Below are 17,315 nucleotides of genomic sequence, written 5' to 3'. Positions count from 1 at the left end.
TAATTTCTTCTACATTATACACAAAATAAAAAATGAATAAAGGACATTATTTTTCATCACTACAATGAAGTATCACCCATAACCTACACCAAATTCCTCTTCAGACATGGTCTGTTTTTAAGTTCTCTATTCTACTTTATTGACCAATTTTCCTGTTTATGCCCTAGTATGGTTCTGTAGCATGCCTTCATATGTGCTAGAATACATCCTCTAGAGACTTGGATCATTCCCTCTCTCCATCTTCTAAATAATTTATGATTTTCATACAAATTTCAAAGTGCACTTTTTAAATTCTTCAAAACTATTTTCTGGAGATATGGTATATATACACAAAGGAGTCTTACTCAGCCATAAAGAAGAATGAATTTATGTTATTTGCTGGTAGATGGATGGAACTGTAGAACTAAGCGAAATAAGCCAGACTTGAAAGTCAAGGGTGACTTCTTTGATATAAGGAGAGCAACTAAGAACAGAGCAGGGAGGAAGAGCATGAGAAGAAGATTAACATTAAACAGGGACGAGAGGTGGGAGGGAAAGGGAGAGAGAAGGGAAATTGCATGGAAATGGAAGGAGACTCTCATTGTTATACAAAATTACATATAAGAGGAAGTGGGGGGAAAAGTTTAAAAAATCAATAATTTAAGCATTCATTTCAAAAATTTAGACACAGAGGAGTAAACTAAACTCCTTTCTCTAAAATGCAAAGAAATAGCAAAACCAGGAGCAGAAATAAATGAAATAATAAGCAAATATAAAGAAATCGACAAAGTCAAAAGGTATTTTTTTAGGGAAAAGAGAAACTATCAATTTGATAAAACCCCTGCAATAATGATCAAGAAACAAAAAAGGCACAGATTAACAAAATCAGGACTGAAAAATGGGTAACAATATATACCCTATGGGCACTAAAAAATAATGCTAAGGTGTAAGAATAGCACCTTGGTCATTTCATGATTTAGATGAAATGGATTCATTCTAATGAAAATACTACTTTAAAAAATCCTAACGCATGAACATTACTGGATGATTCTATATATTTTGAAAAATGAAAACAGTATCATTATTATTCCTACAATTGAAAACAGTCCCAGAGGGCTTCATTGATTGGTGAATTCTGCCACACATTTAAAGAAAACTGACATTAACCTTACACAACCTACTGCAGAGAATAAAAAAAAGAGAGAGAACATTGCCAATTCACTTTATGAGGTCATGAAGTCAGCATAAACTTGATACCAAACCTAAAGAGATCATTCTAGAAGAAAAAAATAATGAAACTATCTTTTTCAAGAGCAAAGATGCTAATAGGCTAAAAATACAGTAACAAACTAAGTTCTAGAATGTGAAAAAGTCCAAGTTGGTTCTATCGTAGGAAAGTTAACTACATATTTGAAAATCCATCATTACAATTAACAGAATAAAGGAGAAAATCTACATGGTCATTTTGAAACCTAATTATGGTTAAGAAAGAAATTTAGCAAACTTTGAAAGAGTGGGGTCCCTCCTTTATCTAATATGGAAAATCTACAAAATTGTCTTCAAGAATACCCACAGCGAACATGTTAACACCTGTTTAGTAATTGGAAATGAGACAAAAATGCCTCTAAGACCACTCCATTTCATGTTGCAATGGAAAGTCCAGTGTCATGAGACAATAAAGAAAAAGCATAAATAAAAGTTTTCTGTCAGGCAAAAAAAAAAAAAGCATAAAAATTTAAAATATAAAACTATCATCCAAGATAATATAAATGCACTTATAATAAAAAAAGAATCTAAATATGTGAATTTTAAATTCACTTCCAAAATACAAAATATAAGAATACATCATATTTCTATATTCTAGAAACAAATGATTAGAAGATGAAATTTTATAATATCATAACATTACTTGAAACATCTAATATCTATGAATACATATATGAATAATTTTCTGGTTTTGGTTTTGAGACAGGATCTTGCTGCGCTGCCCAGACTGGTCTCAAATTTGAAGACTCATCCTCATGCTTCAACTTCCCAAGTAGCTGAGATTACAGGAACACATCATTTTTCCTATCATAAATAATCTCTAATATTTTTTTTTTTATTTTTAGTTGTAGTTGGACACAATACCTTTGTTTTATTTATTCATTTTTATGTGGTGGTGAGGATCAAATCCAGGGCCTTGCACACGTTAGGCGAGCACTCTACCGCTGAGCCACAACCCCAACCTTAATCTCTAATCTTATATTCAGGGAAAAAAATAGATATTACCAAATGGAAGGTCATATCATGATATGGATCGTAAGACTTAGCATTAAGATGACAATTTGCTTCAAATCAGTCTATTAGAAGAAATGCAATACCAGTTGTTTAGGAAAAAACTGTCCAAAACAGGAAATTGGAAAAAAAAAAGATAATTGTGGAACTTTAAATATCATGCTAGAATGTTTTTCAATAAGCTGAAGTCATCTGACTTTGAATTAAAATAGAAATGTTTAAACTGGTAAGTTTTTTTGTTTGTTTGTTCTAAATGAGAATCTTAAAGATGGCACTTTTATTGCTCCATAGATCATTAATGTGATGTGTAGTTAATGTAACAATCTTATTTCCATATTCCTTTCTCCAGTGACTATTTAAGTCTTAGTTCTTCATTTCATCTTTGAATGGTCCCTGTCACTCTTCAGGTCTTCTCATTAATGAATTAAATGAAGCTTAACTACAAGTTTCCTATGTATTTGTCTGAGAATTAGGGACTAAACAATTGAAAATGATAATCTTACTTTAGAGAGGTCCCACTGATATGTGTTGGATCAAGATCCTTGACACCATGTCTTTTGGGATTCTTTGTTTCCCTGTCCTCCTCTTACTGCTGAGTGCAGCAAAAACGAGGTTCTACTCAGGGTTCTCATGTGTCAAAGTCAGATAGTCATTTATATGTCTGTGTTCTCAATAAGATGTTGTCTTTAAATCTTAGGAAGAGAAAAGAGGTCTCTATAGGATATGACTTCATACATTTGGAAGTTGGTTATTCCTCCAGGAATGGTAGTTTATGAAAAAGAAAGGTGTCCAATATTTCCTAAATTTTTAACGAACTCAGGAGCTCATGGTTCAGTCTCATCTCTTTTGCTAACTCTAGTAGATCATTAACAGGACAATGTTTAATGAATCTCATCTTCATGGTTTGTAAAAATGAGAGAAATAGCTTGAACCTACCCTTTAAGTTCCCTTTAATGATTTTATGACAAAGGTCAAGATAATAGGCTGTCTTTCCCCCAATTAAATTCTAAAAATGAAAGGAGTCCATTCTGTGCATGTGTACTGAGCAAGAAATAATGATTTCTGGGGGGGAAAAAAAGAAGAGAAACGCATTTGTTAAATAGTGCAATAAGTCTGTATTTGGAATAGAACATAGCTTGTTGGTTGCATATATCAAGGTGGGGCAAACAAAGTTCAGTTAAACTCAGTTCCCTTCCATGATGAACATGAATAAATGAATATGTATGATATAGACGCATGATAGATGAACACACGTGAATAACCGAGTCATTGAAACTCTGCTGAGAAAAATGCCAAAACCAGAAAAATAAGCTTATTTTCCATAAATGGGTACACATCTTAAATAATTATCAAACCACCTTTCATTCTTAACCAATGTTTAATTCCCCCAAATAACATAAAAACTAAACACCTTGAAAATCGTAAGAAATCATATTCACCTTCATATATATACACATGCACATGTATACATACATAATTTATCAAAACAATATATACAAGTAAAATCCCCATTGAAGTTCATCCTTGGCAGTAACAAGGTACATACATGGTAAAAAGAAGTAAAATAATACAAGTATACTCTATCATGGCTTTGTTTTCAAAAATATAAAATTAAACTGTCTTTTGGAAAAACAGACTTCCTACAGTTTTATACACATTTATACCCAGGCTGCAAGAAAATAGTGACAATCAGAAAATAATGTCAGGATTGAGGTTAACATCTTATATTTAATTACTTTGAATTGTGTAAACATTGTCTATGCAAACATTTATTCTGTAGCTCAGTGGTCACAGAATTAATGAAGGTACTATAGCTCTCCAGGCAGAAATTCTATCAGCTCTTTTACCAAATAGCTAAACTGATTCTTACTCCCACATCCTGAGCATGGAGGCTTATTTAGTATTTATTAGGGTGGTGCTCAATGGATCATCACTTGCCCCTTTGCACACCAAAATTCAAGAGTTCTCCAAGGTGTTGAACATCATAGAAACTAAAAATAACATTCATTTTATTTTATTCCAAACTGGATATGTTTGCATTGCACACTGCAAAGTAACAGTTCTGCTAGCAATTAGAGAACCAGGCTACCTCAAGAAAAGAAAGGCCCAGTACCTAATCTCTAGATGAAATAGCAATAAACTGGGTTTTCAATGGGCATATGAATCATAAACCTGTAATCAGAATGAAGAAATGTGTCCTCATAATAAAGGAATACAGCATAGTCTTATTATTACTAATATAAGACACACCTAAATCATCTTTTGACTTTACAGAGCCATAGAAGCTGTTCTTATTTCCTCAGAGCTAACTGGCCTGTGCACACAGTATACACGCCAACACACGTGCACAACCATACACAGGCACTTTCTCCCATGGTAAACTCTGTAATGTATAAAACATTCCTAAGTGGTTATTTCTATTAACTTAAAATGTCTGCTTCAGAGATAGAAAATAGAATAACATATGATTAAGGTTTGTGCTTCTAAAATCATTCTGTTTCTATATTCATGTATGATTGCTTTTCCATACCTAAATTCAATTTTTTCCTCAGCACTATGAAGCAAGGTGATTGCACAATGACTCCATTATCCTTCTGGTGACAGATAAGCATAAGCTGAACCCAATTAGGGCATGTCCCAACATTTTAGAAATTTGATGGCCAGAGCATTCTCCAGGTACTAGCTTAGTTTGTTATTAAATTTTTAGCCCACTTGTTTTTGTTACATTATGGATATACTAAAACTTTGGTTAAATATCTGTCCCTTTTGGCCTTTTCCTATATTTTACAAATTTAGTTTATGTTCAGTCTTTGGTCTTCTGAAAGAGCTTCAGTAAAATAAGTACTCACCATTAACATAAATATTGAACAGCACTAAAATAACTTTGTTATTCTCTAAATTTTTACCCCACACAGTCATAGGAGATTTCCCAAAACCTGTAATCAATATTGCAAAGCTGGTTTTACATTGAATTGTACTTGATTTTTTTTCCCAAATGAAGATGATTTATTTTCAAGTATAAAGAAAAGCATAGAAAAAAGTAGTGGGGACTGGTGGCACAAGCCTGTCATCCCTGCTATCCAAGAGGCTGAGGCAAGAGGAACTCAAGTTCGTGGCCAGCCTCAGTAACTTAGCCAGACCCTGTATGTTATTTTTAAAATACAAATGGCTAGGTGGGGGTGGCTCAGTATGGGGGTGGTAATGGTTGTTGCCACTGCCACTCAGTCATTCCGTAATGAGTCACTCATCTCACTTCTCCTTTTTGTTCCATTTACTCACTTATAAATCAAATGTTCTTTTCATTGAGGGGGAAAACAATTATACTCATCCCTCAAAATCCTTGAGCCCCCAAGAATATAAAAATTTGTTGACCCTTATATAAAATGATACAGTATTTGCTTATGACCTATACATATCTTCACATTTACAGTGTTTTGAATCACCTGCAGGTTACTTATAAAACCCATAGCAAGGCAAATGCTATGCAAATGGCTATTATACTACATTCTTCAGGGAGGAAAAAGAATAAAAGTACATACATGTTCAGTACAGATGCAATGTTTTTTTCTAAATGTTTTCAATTCATGGTTGACTGAATCCAAGGATGGAGAACCCACGGAAAAGGAGGGATAACTCTACTGCATTTGTGAAACCTATTTACGGTAAAATAAATGTTTTCACAGTATTTCTTCCCTTAAATTCATCCAGTGTTTTACTTTAACCCCCTACTCCTGAAACATACTCTTCAACTAACATGATTCTCTGTATGTTCTGGATTTCTCTTGATAAGCAGAATTAGACACTTTGCCCCAGGGCACACTAGCTCAGAAACTTCAGGTAACCTCTTAAGAGCTTCCTTTTCTCAACTACTGTTTTCAAGACATCCATCCAGAGCAAAGCCGACAGGAAAAGGAGTATGATCTGAGCAGTATGGACATCGTGCCAGAAATGTTTTGCTTTTCTAAACAGAGTCCACCTGGATTAAATTCTTGTTGGCTATTAATGGAGAGGGTTTACATTTAGCCTTATCTGCTACATCATTCGAGCTATCCACAAAGAACATCTTGGCTGTACACAGTGAAACTATAATTCTTCTGTATTCCTTTCTGAAATTTTGGTTCAGAAGTCCATATATAATTGCATTGAGGCAGCTGTTGAAATATGCCATGTAGTAACTAGCCACAAACAGCCACTCGGGTATCCTGGGCACCATGCTGGCAGGGTCCGTGGCCACAACAAGACCAATGAAATTGAGAGGAGCCCAGCAAATTGCAAAAAGGACGAAAACCACAAACATGGTGACAAAGTTCCGGAAGTCCTGTGGTTTCAGTTTGGGTTTGTTGTCAGATTTCACCCTCCGTCTGACCTGAAGAACCAGGATCCAGATTCTTAGGTAACAGAAGATGACAATGACCATCGGAACTATGAAGTGGAAAACCACCACAGCTATCGTGTAGGCTGAACTGACCGACTGTGAAAACGTACAGGAATAGATCCTGGGGTCATACTGGAGCGTTTCTGTTCTCAAGTTGGGCACAATTGCCACTAGCGTCAGCATCCATATCAGGAACACGTAGCAGAGGGAATTCTTGTTACTGTACAGCTTGTCGTACTTGAGACTGTGGCAGATGTAGCAGTAGCGATTAATGGCGATCCCAGTGATATTGAATATGGAGCCAATGACACTCAAGCCCATCAGGAAACCACTAATTTGACAGTGCAGAGATCCCAGGTTCCAGCCATTGTTAAAGATCGATGTCAGCACCAAGGGGTAGGGATAAATGGCTACCACCAGGTCTGCAACTGCTAGGCTCACCACAAATATATTTCCTAAAAGAGAGAGATTTATAAGATATAAGTCAATACCAGTATTGCAGGAGTTGTAGTTTCTTCTTTTCACAATTAAAGAGCTGGTTAATATTTCCACAACCTGGTTGATCTGACATCATAGCTACTGTCCACACTATAAATGAAGTAGAGACCATTTTCACCAGGAAGTAAGATTGTTGTCACTCCTGTAAAATCAAGTCCCCTCTTCATAACTTTCCACGTTACCACAATAAGGTATATTCTATATCCCAGACTGTTGTCTTTCAAACTAGTTCCTCTTTTAAAAAAAAAGTCCCAAGTTTATTATATCTGTATTGCTTCTTTTGCTTTGGAACCATCTATATTAACTGAGAAATCTCATATTTTGTTGTTCTCAAGTCAGCCGTGATTTCTTTAAATTCCAGGTCTTCTATCCTCTTTAGTTCTTCAACAGTTCTCAAATGAATGGCTAGCTTCTGTTGTTGAGAGCAATGGATCTTTGTCCACAGCACAACAAATTAAGGCAGAAAGGACTCTGTCACCTGTCTGGAGTAGAACACCAGCCTCATGCCTACCAGCTATGTAACTGGGACAAATGACTTCACCTTTCCAAGCTTCAGCTTCCTCTTTGAGAGGGGGGATAACGATAGCATCTTCTGCATAACACTGTGGAAAGCATTAAATGAGGGAAAAATTTCTGTCAAGTAAAATGATGTTCATATTCTACAACTCGCTCTTCTCAAATCAAAAGACAAAATTTCTTAAGGTACAAGAATTAAACTCTAAATATTCTAGATAAGTTATAATTTTCTATATCAGTGTAATAATTAAGTACATTTTTAATGCAGAAAAATAACTCAAATTTCATAAGATGGTCTACAAAGTATGTTCTTTTCTTTTGTGGCTTTTTTTTCTTTTTCTTTTGGTAGTGCTAGTAATCAAACCCAGGGCCTCAATGTATGCTAAGCAAATGCTCCACCACTGAGCTACCCAGACCCACTTCTGTGACTTTTTGTTTTTATCTTTGTTTCTTACTATTCCTTCTGCCTCAAATGACTCTGCTCCATCTTTTAAAATGCCACCCATTTTTCTATGTCCATCCTAAATGGAGGAGACCAAAGGCCTTTGCTTATTTAACCAATCAGAAGTAAGCATTTCCTTCTTGAAAGGCTCCTAAGTCACTTAATACCACTTTTAATGTGGATTAAATTGTAATAAATTCGGTTCAATAAAAATGTATTAAATGCATACACTAGATGCTGGGGAAACAGGAATGAAGAGACAGGAAAACTCAGGAAAACAAAAGCACATGGTCAGAAGCACCAGAGTATGTAACAGTAAGAGGAAATGAGGAGGTTGTTAGACAGGGATGAGAAGGGGCATTCTAGGACCTTCTACAGATGCAAATATTTAGATGTCTATTTGTAAACTTTGCTTTCCTACACTCCTCGATGGCAGCCCCTCAGGTTACGTCCGTCTTCCTCATTTTTATGTCTGACTCTCTAGTACAATGACTTTTGCTCATGTTTGATGATGTAATTAATTTGTCACTTCCCAACATTTGAAATAAAACAGTCTCTGTACTTTATGTTTCTAATTCACTAATTTTATCCCCCCAAGAAATTGTTACAAAAAAAAATGAAGTAAAACAGCAGTCATGAAATGATACAAGAAAAGCAAAGCTTGCATCATTTATGAATTTCAGATAAACTGTTATAAAGCAAATTACTTAAAAATTGGTTATATTGGGGCTGAGGATATAGTTCAGTTGGTAGACTGCTTGCCTTGCATGTATAAGGCCCTGGGTTTGATCCCCAGCACGTGCACGCGCGTGTGCGCGCACACACACACACACACACACACACAAATTGGTTATACAGTTCAAGTTAAAGGTGATGGAAAACTAATTTTTCCCACAAATACATTTCAATTACCAATGTAATATTTAAATTCCAAAGTCAGCATATGTTAATGAATTTTAACTGAAACTATTTAACACTTGAAAAATACGAACAATATGTGAAATTCAACTACAAATTAAAATGTCATCAAAACAATACCCTAGAATGTCACAATGACAAACTGGCTTAATATAGATTTATTTTTAAGGAACTTAAAATCATCTTTTATGGCTTTCATTCTGTGCTCCATTTATTTTATAGCAATTATGCTTCATTACTGTTCAAGTAATTATATTAATTAAATTGTTGGTTTAATTTTCTTTGAATTAATTTCATCTTACAAATGTTTGGAGAAAAAACTTAAGTTACAAACTGTATGGAGATGTAGATATCAGGTAGTTTAGCTTGAAAATTTATCACATCTGCTCATTTTGTAAGGTGTGAGTGTTGGGTGGGGAGGATGGAAAAGGAACTTTTTTCATTTAACTCCTTCATTCTTGCAATTAAATCAATAATAATTACTCACACCAGAAGGTCATGTATTCTATTCTCAGTTCTGTGCTACTCCAGAAATTAGCAATCTACCCATTTTTACAGATATCAAAGACTTTATACAACAACATAGTAAAGAATTCTGAAGTTTAATATCTGTCGATGGTTAAAAATTTCTTTTTCGTTGTATTTAGCTCCAGTCCTCACTGTGCAGGAATTCTGGAATTATCCAGTTGTTATGGTGTAGATGTGGTAGCCCCTGAAAGCTCACATGTGAGACAATGCAAGAAGGTTTGGAGGAGAAATGATTGGATTATAGCCTTAACCTGATCAGTGAATTAATCCCTGATAGGATTAACTGAAGTGGTGAGGTGTGGTTGGGGAGATAGGAACTGGGGCATGGCTTTGGGGTATATGTTTCTATCTGGTGAGTGGAGTCTCTCTCTCTCTGCCTTCTGATCTCATGTGAGCTGCTGCCTTCTGTCACACACTCCACCATGATTCAGCCTCACCTCAAGCCCCAAAGAATGGAGCTGGCCTTCTATGAACTAAAACCTGTGAGCCCTCAAATAAACTCCTCCTCCCCTATAGCTGTTCTGGTCAGATTCTGTAGTCAGAGCAGCGAAATAGCTGACCAAAACACCAGTCAAGATTGAAAGGTATATACTACTAGTGACCATCTTGTACCTTCCGACAAGACAAGAAAAGCAGAAATACTGAGTTACATTCGATGAAGTCACAAAACTAGTGAGAGCTGAGGGTACAACATGGTTTATTTGTTAGTTTTGCTGAGTGCATTTCCCTAAAGAAGTTCCTGTGCTCCTACAGAGACCCAAGGATTACGGCCTCTACGGGCATCATTCTTTAAAAGCTAGATCTAGAAAATTATAGAGATGAAGGGGGAAGAGAAACCACTTCGAGGTCACTTTACTAGGAACAGGAAAAAAACACAGCTTCACAATGATTAAATGTACAAACTATAAAAATGCAGAGTCTTTTTTTATAATAAATAAAATTTTAAAATAGAAACAAAATAGAGCCCAGATATGCAGAAATTAAGAGACAACTACAGAGCCGCCTTGTCTAACTGCCTCCCTCAGAACTAGTCCTGTGACTTCCCTCTGAATGATCCGACTGGCAGTGCCTTTCTACTTGTGACAATGACTTCTTCACCTTCTCCTATCTCCCCACAGCTCATGTCATCAAATTCACCAGGGCAGTGCCTGTCCTAGACGTCACCCTGCTGCCACCACACTTTGAACAGTACCTGGCACTGAGTTACTTACAGTGAGTTCACATTGTGTTGACATAGCAAGGCTAAAAAGACACTTCTTTGTATAGCTCCAGGTTGGTATTCCCCACAAGAGACAATTTGTCACGAGATTTTATTAAAAAGTGAAAATGAAGTGGTAGCCCTATTCTCTTTACACTCATAAGTTTTTTATAAAGCATGAGGTGCCACAGCAGCTCTGGCCCTTGAGTCTCATCTACTGGCCTCTGGTGGTGGTGGAGGGGCAGTGGCATGTCCATAGCTTCTCCAGCTCCTGCTGAACTCCACTTGGAGAAACTGGGAGACTGACCCACTGAGGTGAGTTCAGTTCATCTTCTTGCGTTCCAGCCATTCCTCCAAAGTTCTGGTTCCCTGTGACCCCTCTTGACATCTATCTTGCCATCTCAACTGCCTTTTCTGTGGACTTTAGGCTCCAAAACCAGAATTAGAAGCAATAACCCTAATAAATTACTTTATCAATTCCCACAAAATCTAGAGATTTTGCTTCTTGAATTGACTGAATCTTGACTGATGCAGAATTTGGTAATGGAAGTGAACTAAAAGAACCTTAAAGATGATTAAACTGTATTGGTTCTGGGTTCTATGACAGGACCAGACTGAAAGTATTAAAAACCCTATTTCCAATAGCAAAAGGGGACACTGGTAGTTCATGACATTCAGTAGCAATAGTTACTTAAATTGTCACCTGTATCATCTTCTAAGGTAAAGAAAAAGTTGCTGTATTGCCCTGTTACCAACTCAAGAAAAATAGAAAAAACTACATGCACCTTCCTTTGACATACTACATAAAACCATGTACTGAGTAAACTCAAACCTGACAGATTTTATGGAGCAAGAAAAAGCTATGAAAGGCTGCTCTTCCACTTGATCCATCGTATCCATCTAAAGGTACCCCCACAAATTCCTATCTTGAAATTTAATCACCAATATGATAGTATTGAGGTGAGGCTTTTAGGAAGTGATTAAGTCATAAGGATGGGCCTTATAAAACAGGTATGGAGGGGTGTTCATCCATTCTACCCCTTCCACCATAGAAGGATGCAGCATATGTCCCCTCTAAAGGATGCATTGAGAAGGCACCATATTGGAAGCAGAGAATAGTGCTCGACAGACACCAATTTGCCTGCCAGTTTCTTGATCTTGTACTTCCTGGTCTCCATATCTATGAAAAATAAATGTTAATTATTTATAATTACCCAGTCTAAGGTGTTTTGTTGCAGCAGCATGAGTTAACTAAGATACCAATAGTGCTTGAATTATTTACGGTAGACCATGAGGCTGTAGGGAGGCTTCAGCAGGCACATATAAGTGATTTATGACACAGACTCAGGATTTTCTTCAAAATCCTGAATCAGTACATACTGTCCTCTGCAGATAAGTATGCGCTTTTGAGACAGAGTTGACTTGCTACTCAGTACAGTCTTAACACTTGACCATGAAAAACTAAGTGACCATGTGATTTGAAAGGTCCCTTATTGACAAGTATTTTCTGACCCACCACATCATAAGATTCTGCATGCACAGCATCAAACAGAAGTGGTGTGTTTTTATGGTTTGAGCAGGTCCCAGAAGGCAAAGTAGGTTACACAGATACCCATGTCCCATATTCCTGCCACAAAACCCCCTTCTCTCAGTGTGTACCTATGGCTTCGTAGGGATTTCCCTTTGACCAGTTAAATAAGAAATAAAGAATTTCTGGCCTAGTTTACAAATAGTTCTTCATTATATACTGGCATTCCTGAAACTGAATGGTTGTAGCACTGCAGACCAAATCCAGAGTTGCTTTCAAGGACAAGAGTGAAGGAAAACACTCCTAGTAAATAAAACTTTGGTGCTTCAAATTGAATTTCAGACTGGTCATTCATTCTTCTTGGAGGGAGATATGGCCACAGACTACATTGATTCATAATGGCTATTGGTACAGCTAGATGGTCAAGAACTTGGAAGAAAGGGGATTAGAAAATTGATGGCACAGAGATTTTGAAACCCTTAGTATGAAGATGTTTGTATCCCACATGAATGTTCAACAGGAGGAGCTCAATGATGCAACTTGTGGACATCAGTTAATCCTTAGCCATGACTGTCCTTGACCAATGGGCTCAAAATTATCATAGAAGCAAGAATGGAAGTGATTCATGGGCTCAGCAACATAGTTAGTAAAGTTCAATACATGAATATTGATCTGGCAATAGCCACTATTGTATTGATGAATGTTCAACCAACATTGGAGAGCAACATTAATATGGTTCCATTTCCTAGAAAAATCAGTCAATCACTTGTAGTAGGCTGACATAAGACCACTCCCATCATCAAAAGGGGGAGCACACTGTTCTGACTGGAACAGAAGCTCACTCTGGACATGAAGTTGCCTTTCTTACCCTTTAATACCTTTAATTCTTCTACCAATCTAACATCCATGTACTTAAAAGGTCCTTGGTTCACCATGATAGTATTCCTCCCAGCATTGCTTCTGACTAAGAAATTAACTTTAAAACAAATGGAGTATAACAATGGGGTCGTGCTTCTGGAAGTCATAAGACTTTCCATGTTTCCCATCTTAGAACAGCTGATTGATAAATTAATGGAGTGGTTTTAAAGATTCTGTTTCACCACCACTGGGTGAGTTTAGGTTACCATTCCCCAGGATATGGTATGTGCCTTTAAAAAGTGACTAACATGAAGTGTTGCTTATCCCATAGTCAGGATTCATGAATCAGAAAATCAAGGCTGGAAATGGATTTTCCTTTTACAAGTACACTAGCAAAAGGCTCCCAGTCCCCTGGCCCTGAAACTAGGGGGGTTTTGTTTGTTTGTTTGTTGTTTGTTTTTGTTTTTGTTTTTTGGGGGCTTTTTGTTTTTTGGTCTAAAGGAAGAAAGGCTTCCATCAGGAGACATACCAATGATTTCATTAAGCTGGAAGTCAGGACTGCCACCTGGCTACTTCGGGCTCCTCACGTAATTAATTAATTTAAAAAGAAAGGAATTACTATCCTGACCAGGGTGATTAGTCTTGATTATCAAGAGTAAATCAGGTTGTTATTATACAATAAGAGCAAGGAATTATGTCTTGAATGCAAGAAATCCCTATAATGTCTTATTACTCCCATGCCCTGTGATTAAAGTCAATAGAAAACTGAAATAACCCAATTACAGGCAGGTATATGAATATGCCAGAGCTTTATGAATAAAGGTTTCAGCTACTTGAACAGGCAAGGAACCACAATGAGTGGAAGGCAGAGGGAATGGAGGATGGAAAAGGTAATTATAAATACCCATTATGACCATGTGACCAGCTGCAGAGATGAAGATTAAAATAATATCGACATTTCTTCTTTTCCATGATTAAATAAATGGTGAATCTTTTCCCCTCCGCTATTCTTTCCATCTAATATGATTACAAGTGAACCATATATTTCAGTATTTAGGCTACAGTATATCAAATGTGGAATGTGACTCAGCAAGACAAATAATGAAAATCATGCAAAGGTGGACAAAAAGACTATATTGTCTTTTTGAGAAAAGGGTTAATGTATTTTAACTTTTATGTTAATAAAGTAACATTGCATTATGTTATATAAAAACATAACTTTGATGTTTTCTTTACTTGGATATATGTCAAGATGTCAAGGAGTGAACTGCATTGGATTTGTACTGTGTTAACTTGCTAAAATTGATTCCCAGAATTCCCTTTCTTGCACAGCGATGGATTAGCATCATCCACGAAAGAATTTTGCATAAGATTCAAAAGGTGGAACTGCCCAGAGAATTCAAGAAGGGAACTAGATACTACAGCAGCTCTGTCATTAACTAGTAAAAGTCTTAGACAGATGCTTTAAGAATGACCTATTAGGGGCTGGGGATGTGGCTCAAGCGGTAGCGCGCTCGCCTGGCATGCGTGCGGCCTGGGTTCGATCCTCAGCACCACATACCAACAAAGATGTTGTGTCCGCGGAGAACTAAAAAATAAATATTAAAAATTCTCTCTCTCTCTCTCTCTCTCTCTCTCTCTCTCTCTCACTCTCTCTCTCCTCTCTCACTCTCTCTTAAAAAAAAAAAAGAATGACCTATTGTTGAGCTAAACTATAGAACCAACCTAGATGCCCTTCAACAGATGAATGAATAAAGAAACTGTGGTATATATATACACAATGGAATATTATTCAGCCTTAAGAAGAATGAAATTATGGCATTTGCCAGTAAATGGATGGAACTGGAGAATATTATGCTAAGTGAAATAAGCCAATCCCAAAGAACCAAAGGCCGAATGTTTTCTCTGATATGTGGATGCTAATTCACAATAAGGGCTGGGGGAGAAGAGAGGTGTTTTGGACTAGATGAAGGGGAGTGAAGGGATGGGAGGGGAAAGAGAGGTAGGAGTGATAGTAGCATTACCCTATGTGCATATACAACTATATGACCTGTGTAACTCTATATCATGTAAAACCAGATGAACAAGAAGTTATACTCCATTTATGTTTGATGTGTCAAAATGCATTCTGTCATGTGTAACTAGTTTAAAACAAATAAAAATATATAATCAATCAATAAATAAAAGATGGGCCATGTTACTCTGAATCACTTTGCTTGTATGTGAATTATTAAGAAATTTGTCACCCTGACATAGCAAAGTTTGGGCCTTGAATTTAAGGTTTTAATCAATGTTGTTTCTATGGCACTAGGCATCTTGTTCTAATTTGATAAAATAATTGAAATTCTGCAATGATGAAACCTAAGGATGATGAATTTCCTTCTGTGTGCTCTCTTTAACATACTGACTACAGGAACCCATTACTAAATATGCTTGGTCTTTAGCCTGCTTCAGCAAATCCTCTTTGTTCCATAGTGCCTGCAGTAGATGCTGCTAGTGCCTGTCCCAGGTCCCCTTTTCTAAGCTGAGGCACTTATCCACAAGGTTTCTGAGTGCTGGGTGCTTCCATTTGGCTTCTATTGCATCCTTCTCCAGAGATTGCCCTAGGTGACCAATCCAATGGCTAACTCTGGAATACAGAAGGCCAGTTACCCTGCCTCAAGTAACGGCAATTTTTTGGATGGATTTATGTCCAGAGACCCCAACTTTTGGATCAAGCCAAGTCTAGGTTTTACCTGAGGTCCCATTCTTGTTTGTCTTTTCATCTCTGCACTACTTTGCTTTCCTCACTGCTTATAAGTTCCTCTTGAGAGTAGATCTCAACAGCCTGAGAGCCAAGTCTGTCCCAGGTTCTGTTTCTAGAAATTTTAATATAGATCTTGTTGGACATGGTGGAGCATGCCTGTAATCTTAGGTTCTCAGGAAGCTGAAGTAGGAGGATCCCAAGTTTGAAGCCAGCCTGGGCAACTGAGCAAAATCCTTTTTCAAATAAAATGTTTTAAAAAGGTGGCGGGGGGCAGGTTCTGGGGAAGTACCTCAGTGGTACTGCACTTGCCTAGCATATGCAAGACCCTTGGTTCTATTCCAGTACCATAAGGAAAAAAAAAAAAAAAAAAAGGAGAGACTTTCAGCTCTTTGATGAAATCAGGTGGTTTTCTAAGGAGATCACGGGTTGGGCTTCCTGGTAGAAAAGGAGGAACTAGTTACTATGATACCTAACAGAAACAAAGCTTACTGAGAGGATACCAGTTCTAAAGGTTTCCCAGCAATGCTCTTCAATCTCTTTATCCTCACTGTGTGTGGATATATTTTCCATCAAAGCAACAGAAAACCACAAAACCACACACATTTGCATAAGTGTCTGTCTCCCTTCAAAGGGCTAAGATCCTGGGGTGTAGGTCTGAATATTTATATTATCACTGTGAGCACAGAACTTGGCAGATGGTAGGGGCTCAAGAACAGTCTGCTGGGATGAATTAACTCTCCTAAGTCTCAAAGAGTCATCAATGCAGAAGCAGAAATTAGTTGCAATTTTGAGGACTGAACCCAAGGTCTCACACATGATAGGTTGAGCATTCTGTAACTGAGCTATACCCACTGACTGGCTGCTCTTTTGCTCTCATCTACCAGGATGTTGGTTTTCTCAATAGGTCCTATTCATTCCTTTTTTCACTTATCCTGTACTTTAACTATGTAGAAAGCAAGAGTAGTGACCCACTAAATTATTGTTTATAAGAATTAAACAAACAAATAAAAAAACAACTACTTGAACTCATCAAAGTGTTAAAGACCAGTTTTAGTTGGGGAAAAAAAAATGTACCTTAAACACTCTAGGAACCATGTTTCATTAGTTTTACATAGCAAATCCATGAATTCAGAGCTAAGAAGTCTGGTATAATTAAGAATCCATTTATAGAGACACCCCCCTGAGCTCAGGTCCAGCCTTGATCTGACTCCAACCACACGCGTGAGACCCTGGTCCAGGGTAGACTTGGGTCCATTGTGCCACCAACAGACACCCAACAGAGCTCAGGCTCCTGCACAGGACCGCATACGCCAACCTGTGTGGGACCCAAGCCCAGGATAGGTGCAAGTCTGCCACTCCACCCTCCTGGGAGCCCAGACCTAACCCTATTCCATCGTGGGACACTGCAGATATCACCATAGCCTTCCCCACGCAGTAGCCACTATCTTTTGA

At 37.2% G+C, this 17,315-nt stretch overlaps 1 protein-coding gene across 1 annotated transcript in view; it reads right to left on the bottom strand.

Annotated features, from left to right (window-relative positions):
• Window positions 1-6,217: 6,217 nt before the first annotated feature.
• Mtnr1a (melatonin receptor 1A) overlaps window positions 6,218-17,315 on the bottom strand; it is a 31,191-nt gene continuing 20,093 nt past the window's right edge. The window contains exon 2 of the mRNA XM_026389503.2: window positions 6,218-7,086. Coding sequence (XP_026245288.2) covers window positions 6,218-7,086 — 869 coding nt within the window. The remainder of the gene's footprint in view (window positions 7,087-17,315) is intronic.

The sequence above is a fragment of the Urocitellus parryii genome, chromosome 14, assembly GCF_045843805.1.
Source record: "Urocitellus parryii isolate mUroPar1 chromosome 14, mUroPar1.hap1, whole genome shotgun sequence".
Taxonomy (NCBI): Eukaryota; Metazoa; Chordata; class Mammalia; order Rodentia; family Sciuridae; genus Urocitellus; species Urocitellus parryii.
The sequence above is the reverse complement of the archived record's forward strand: the minus strand, read 5'-3'. Positions and strand labels throughout refer to the sequence as shown.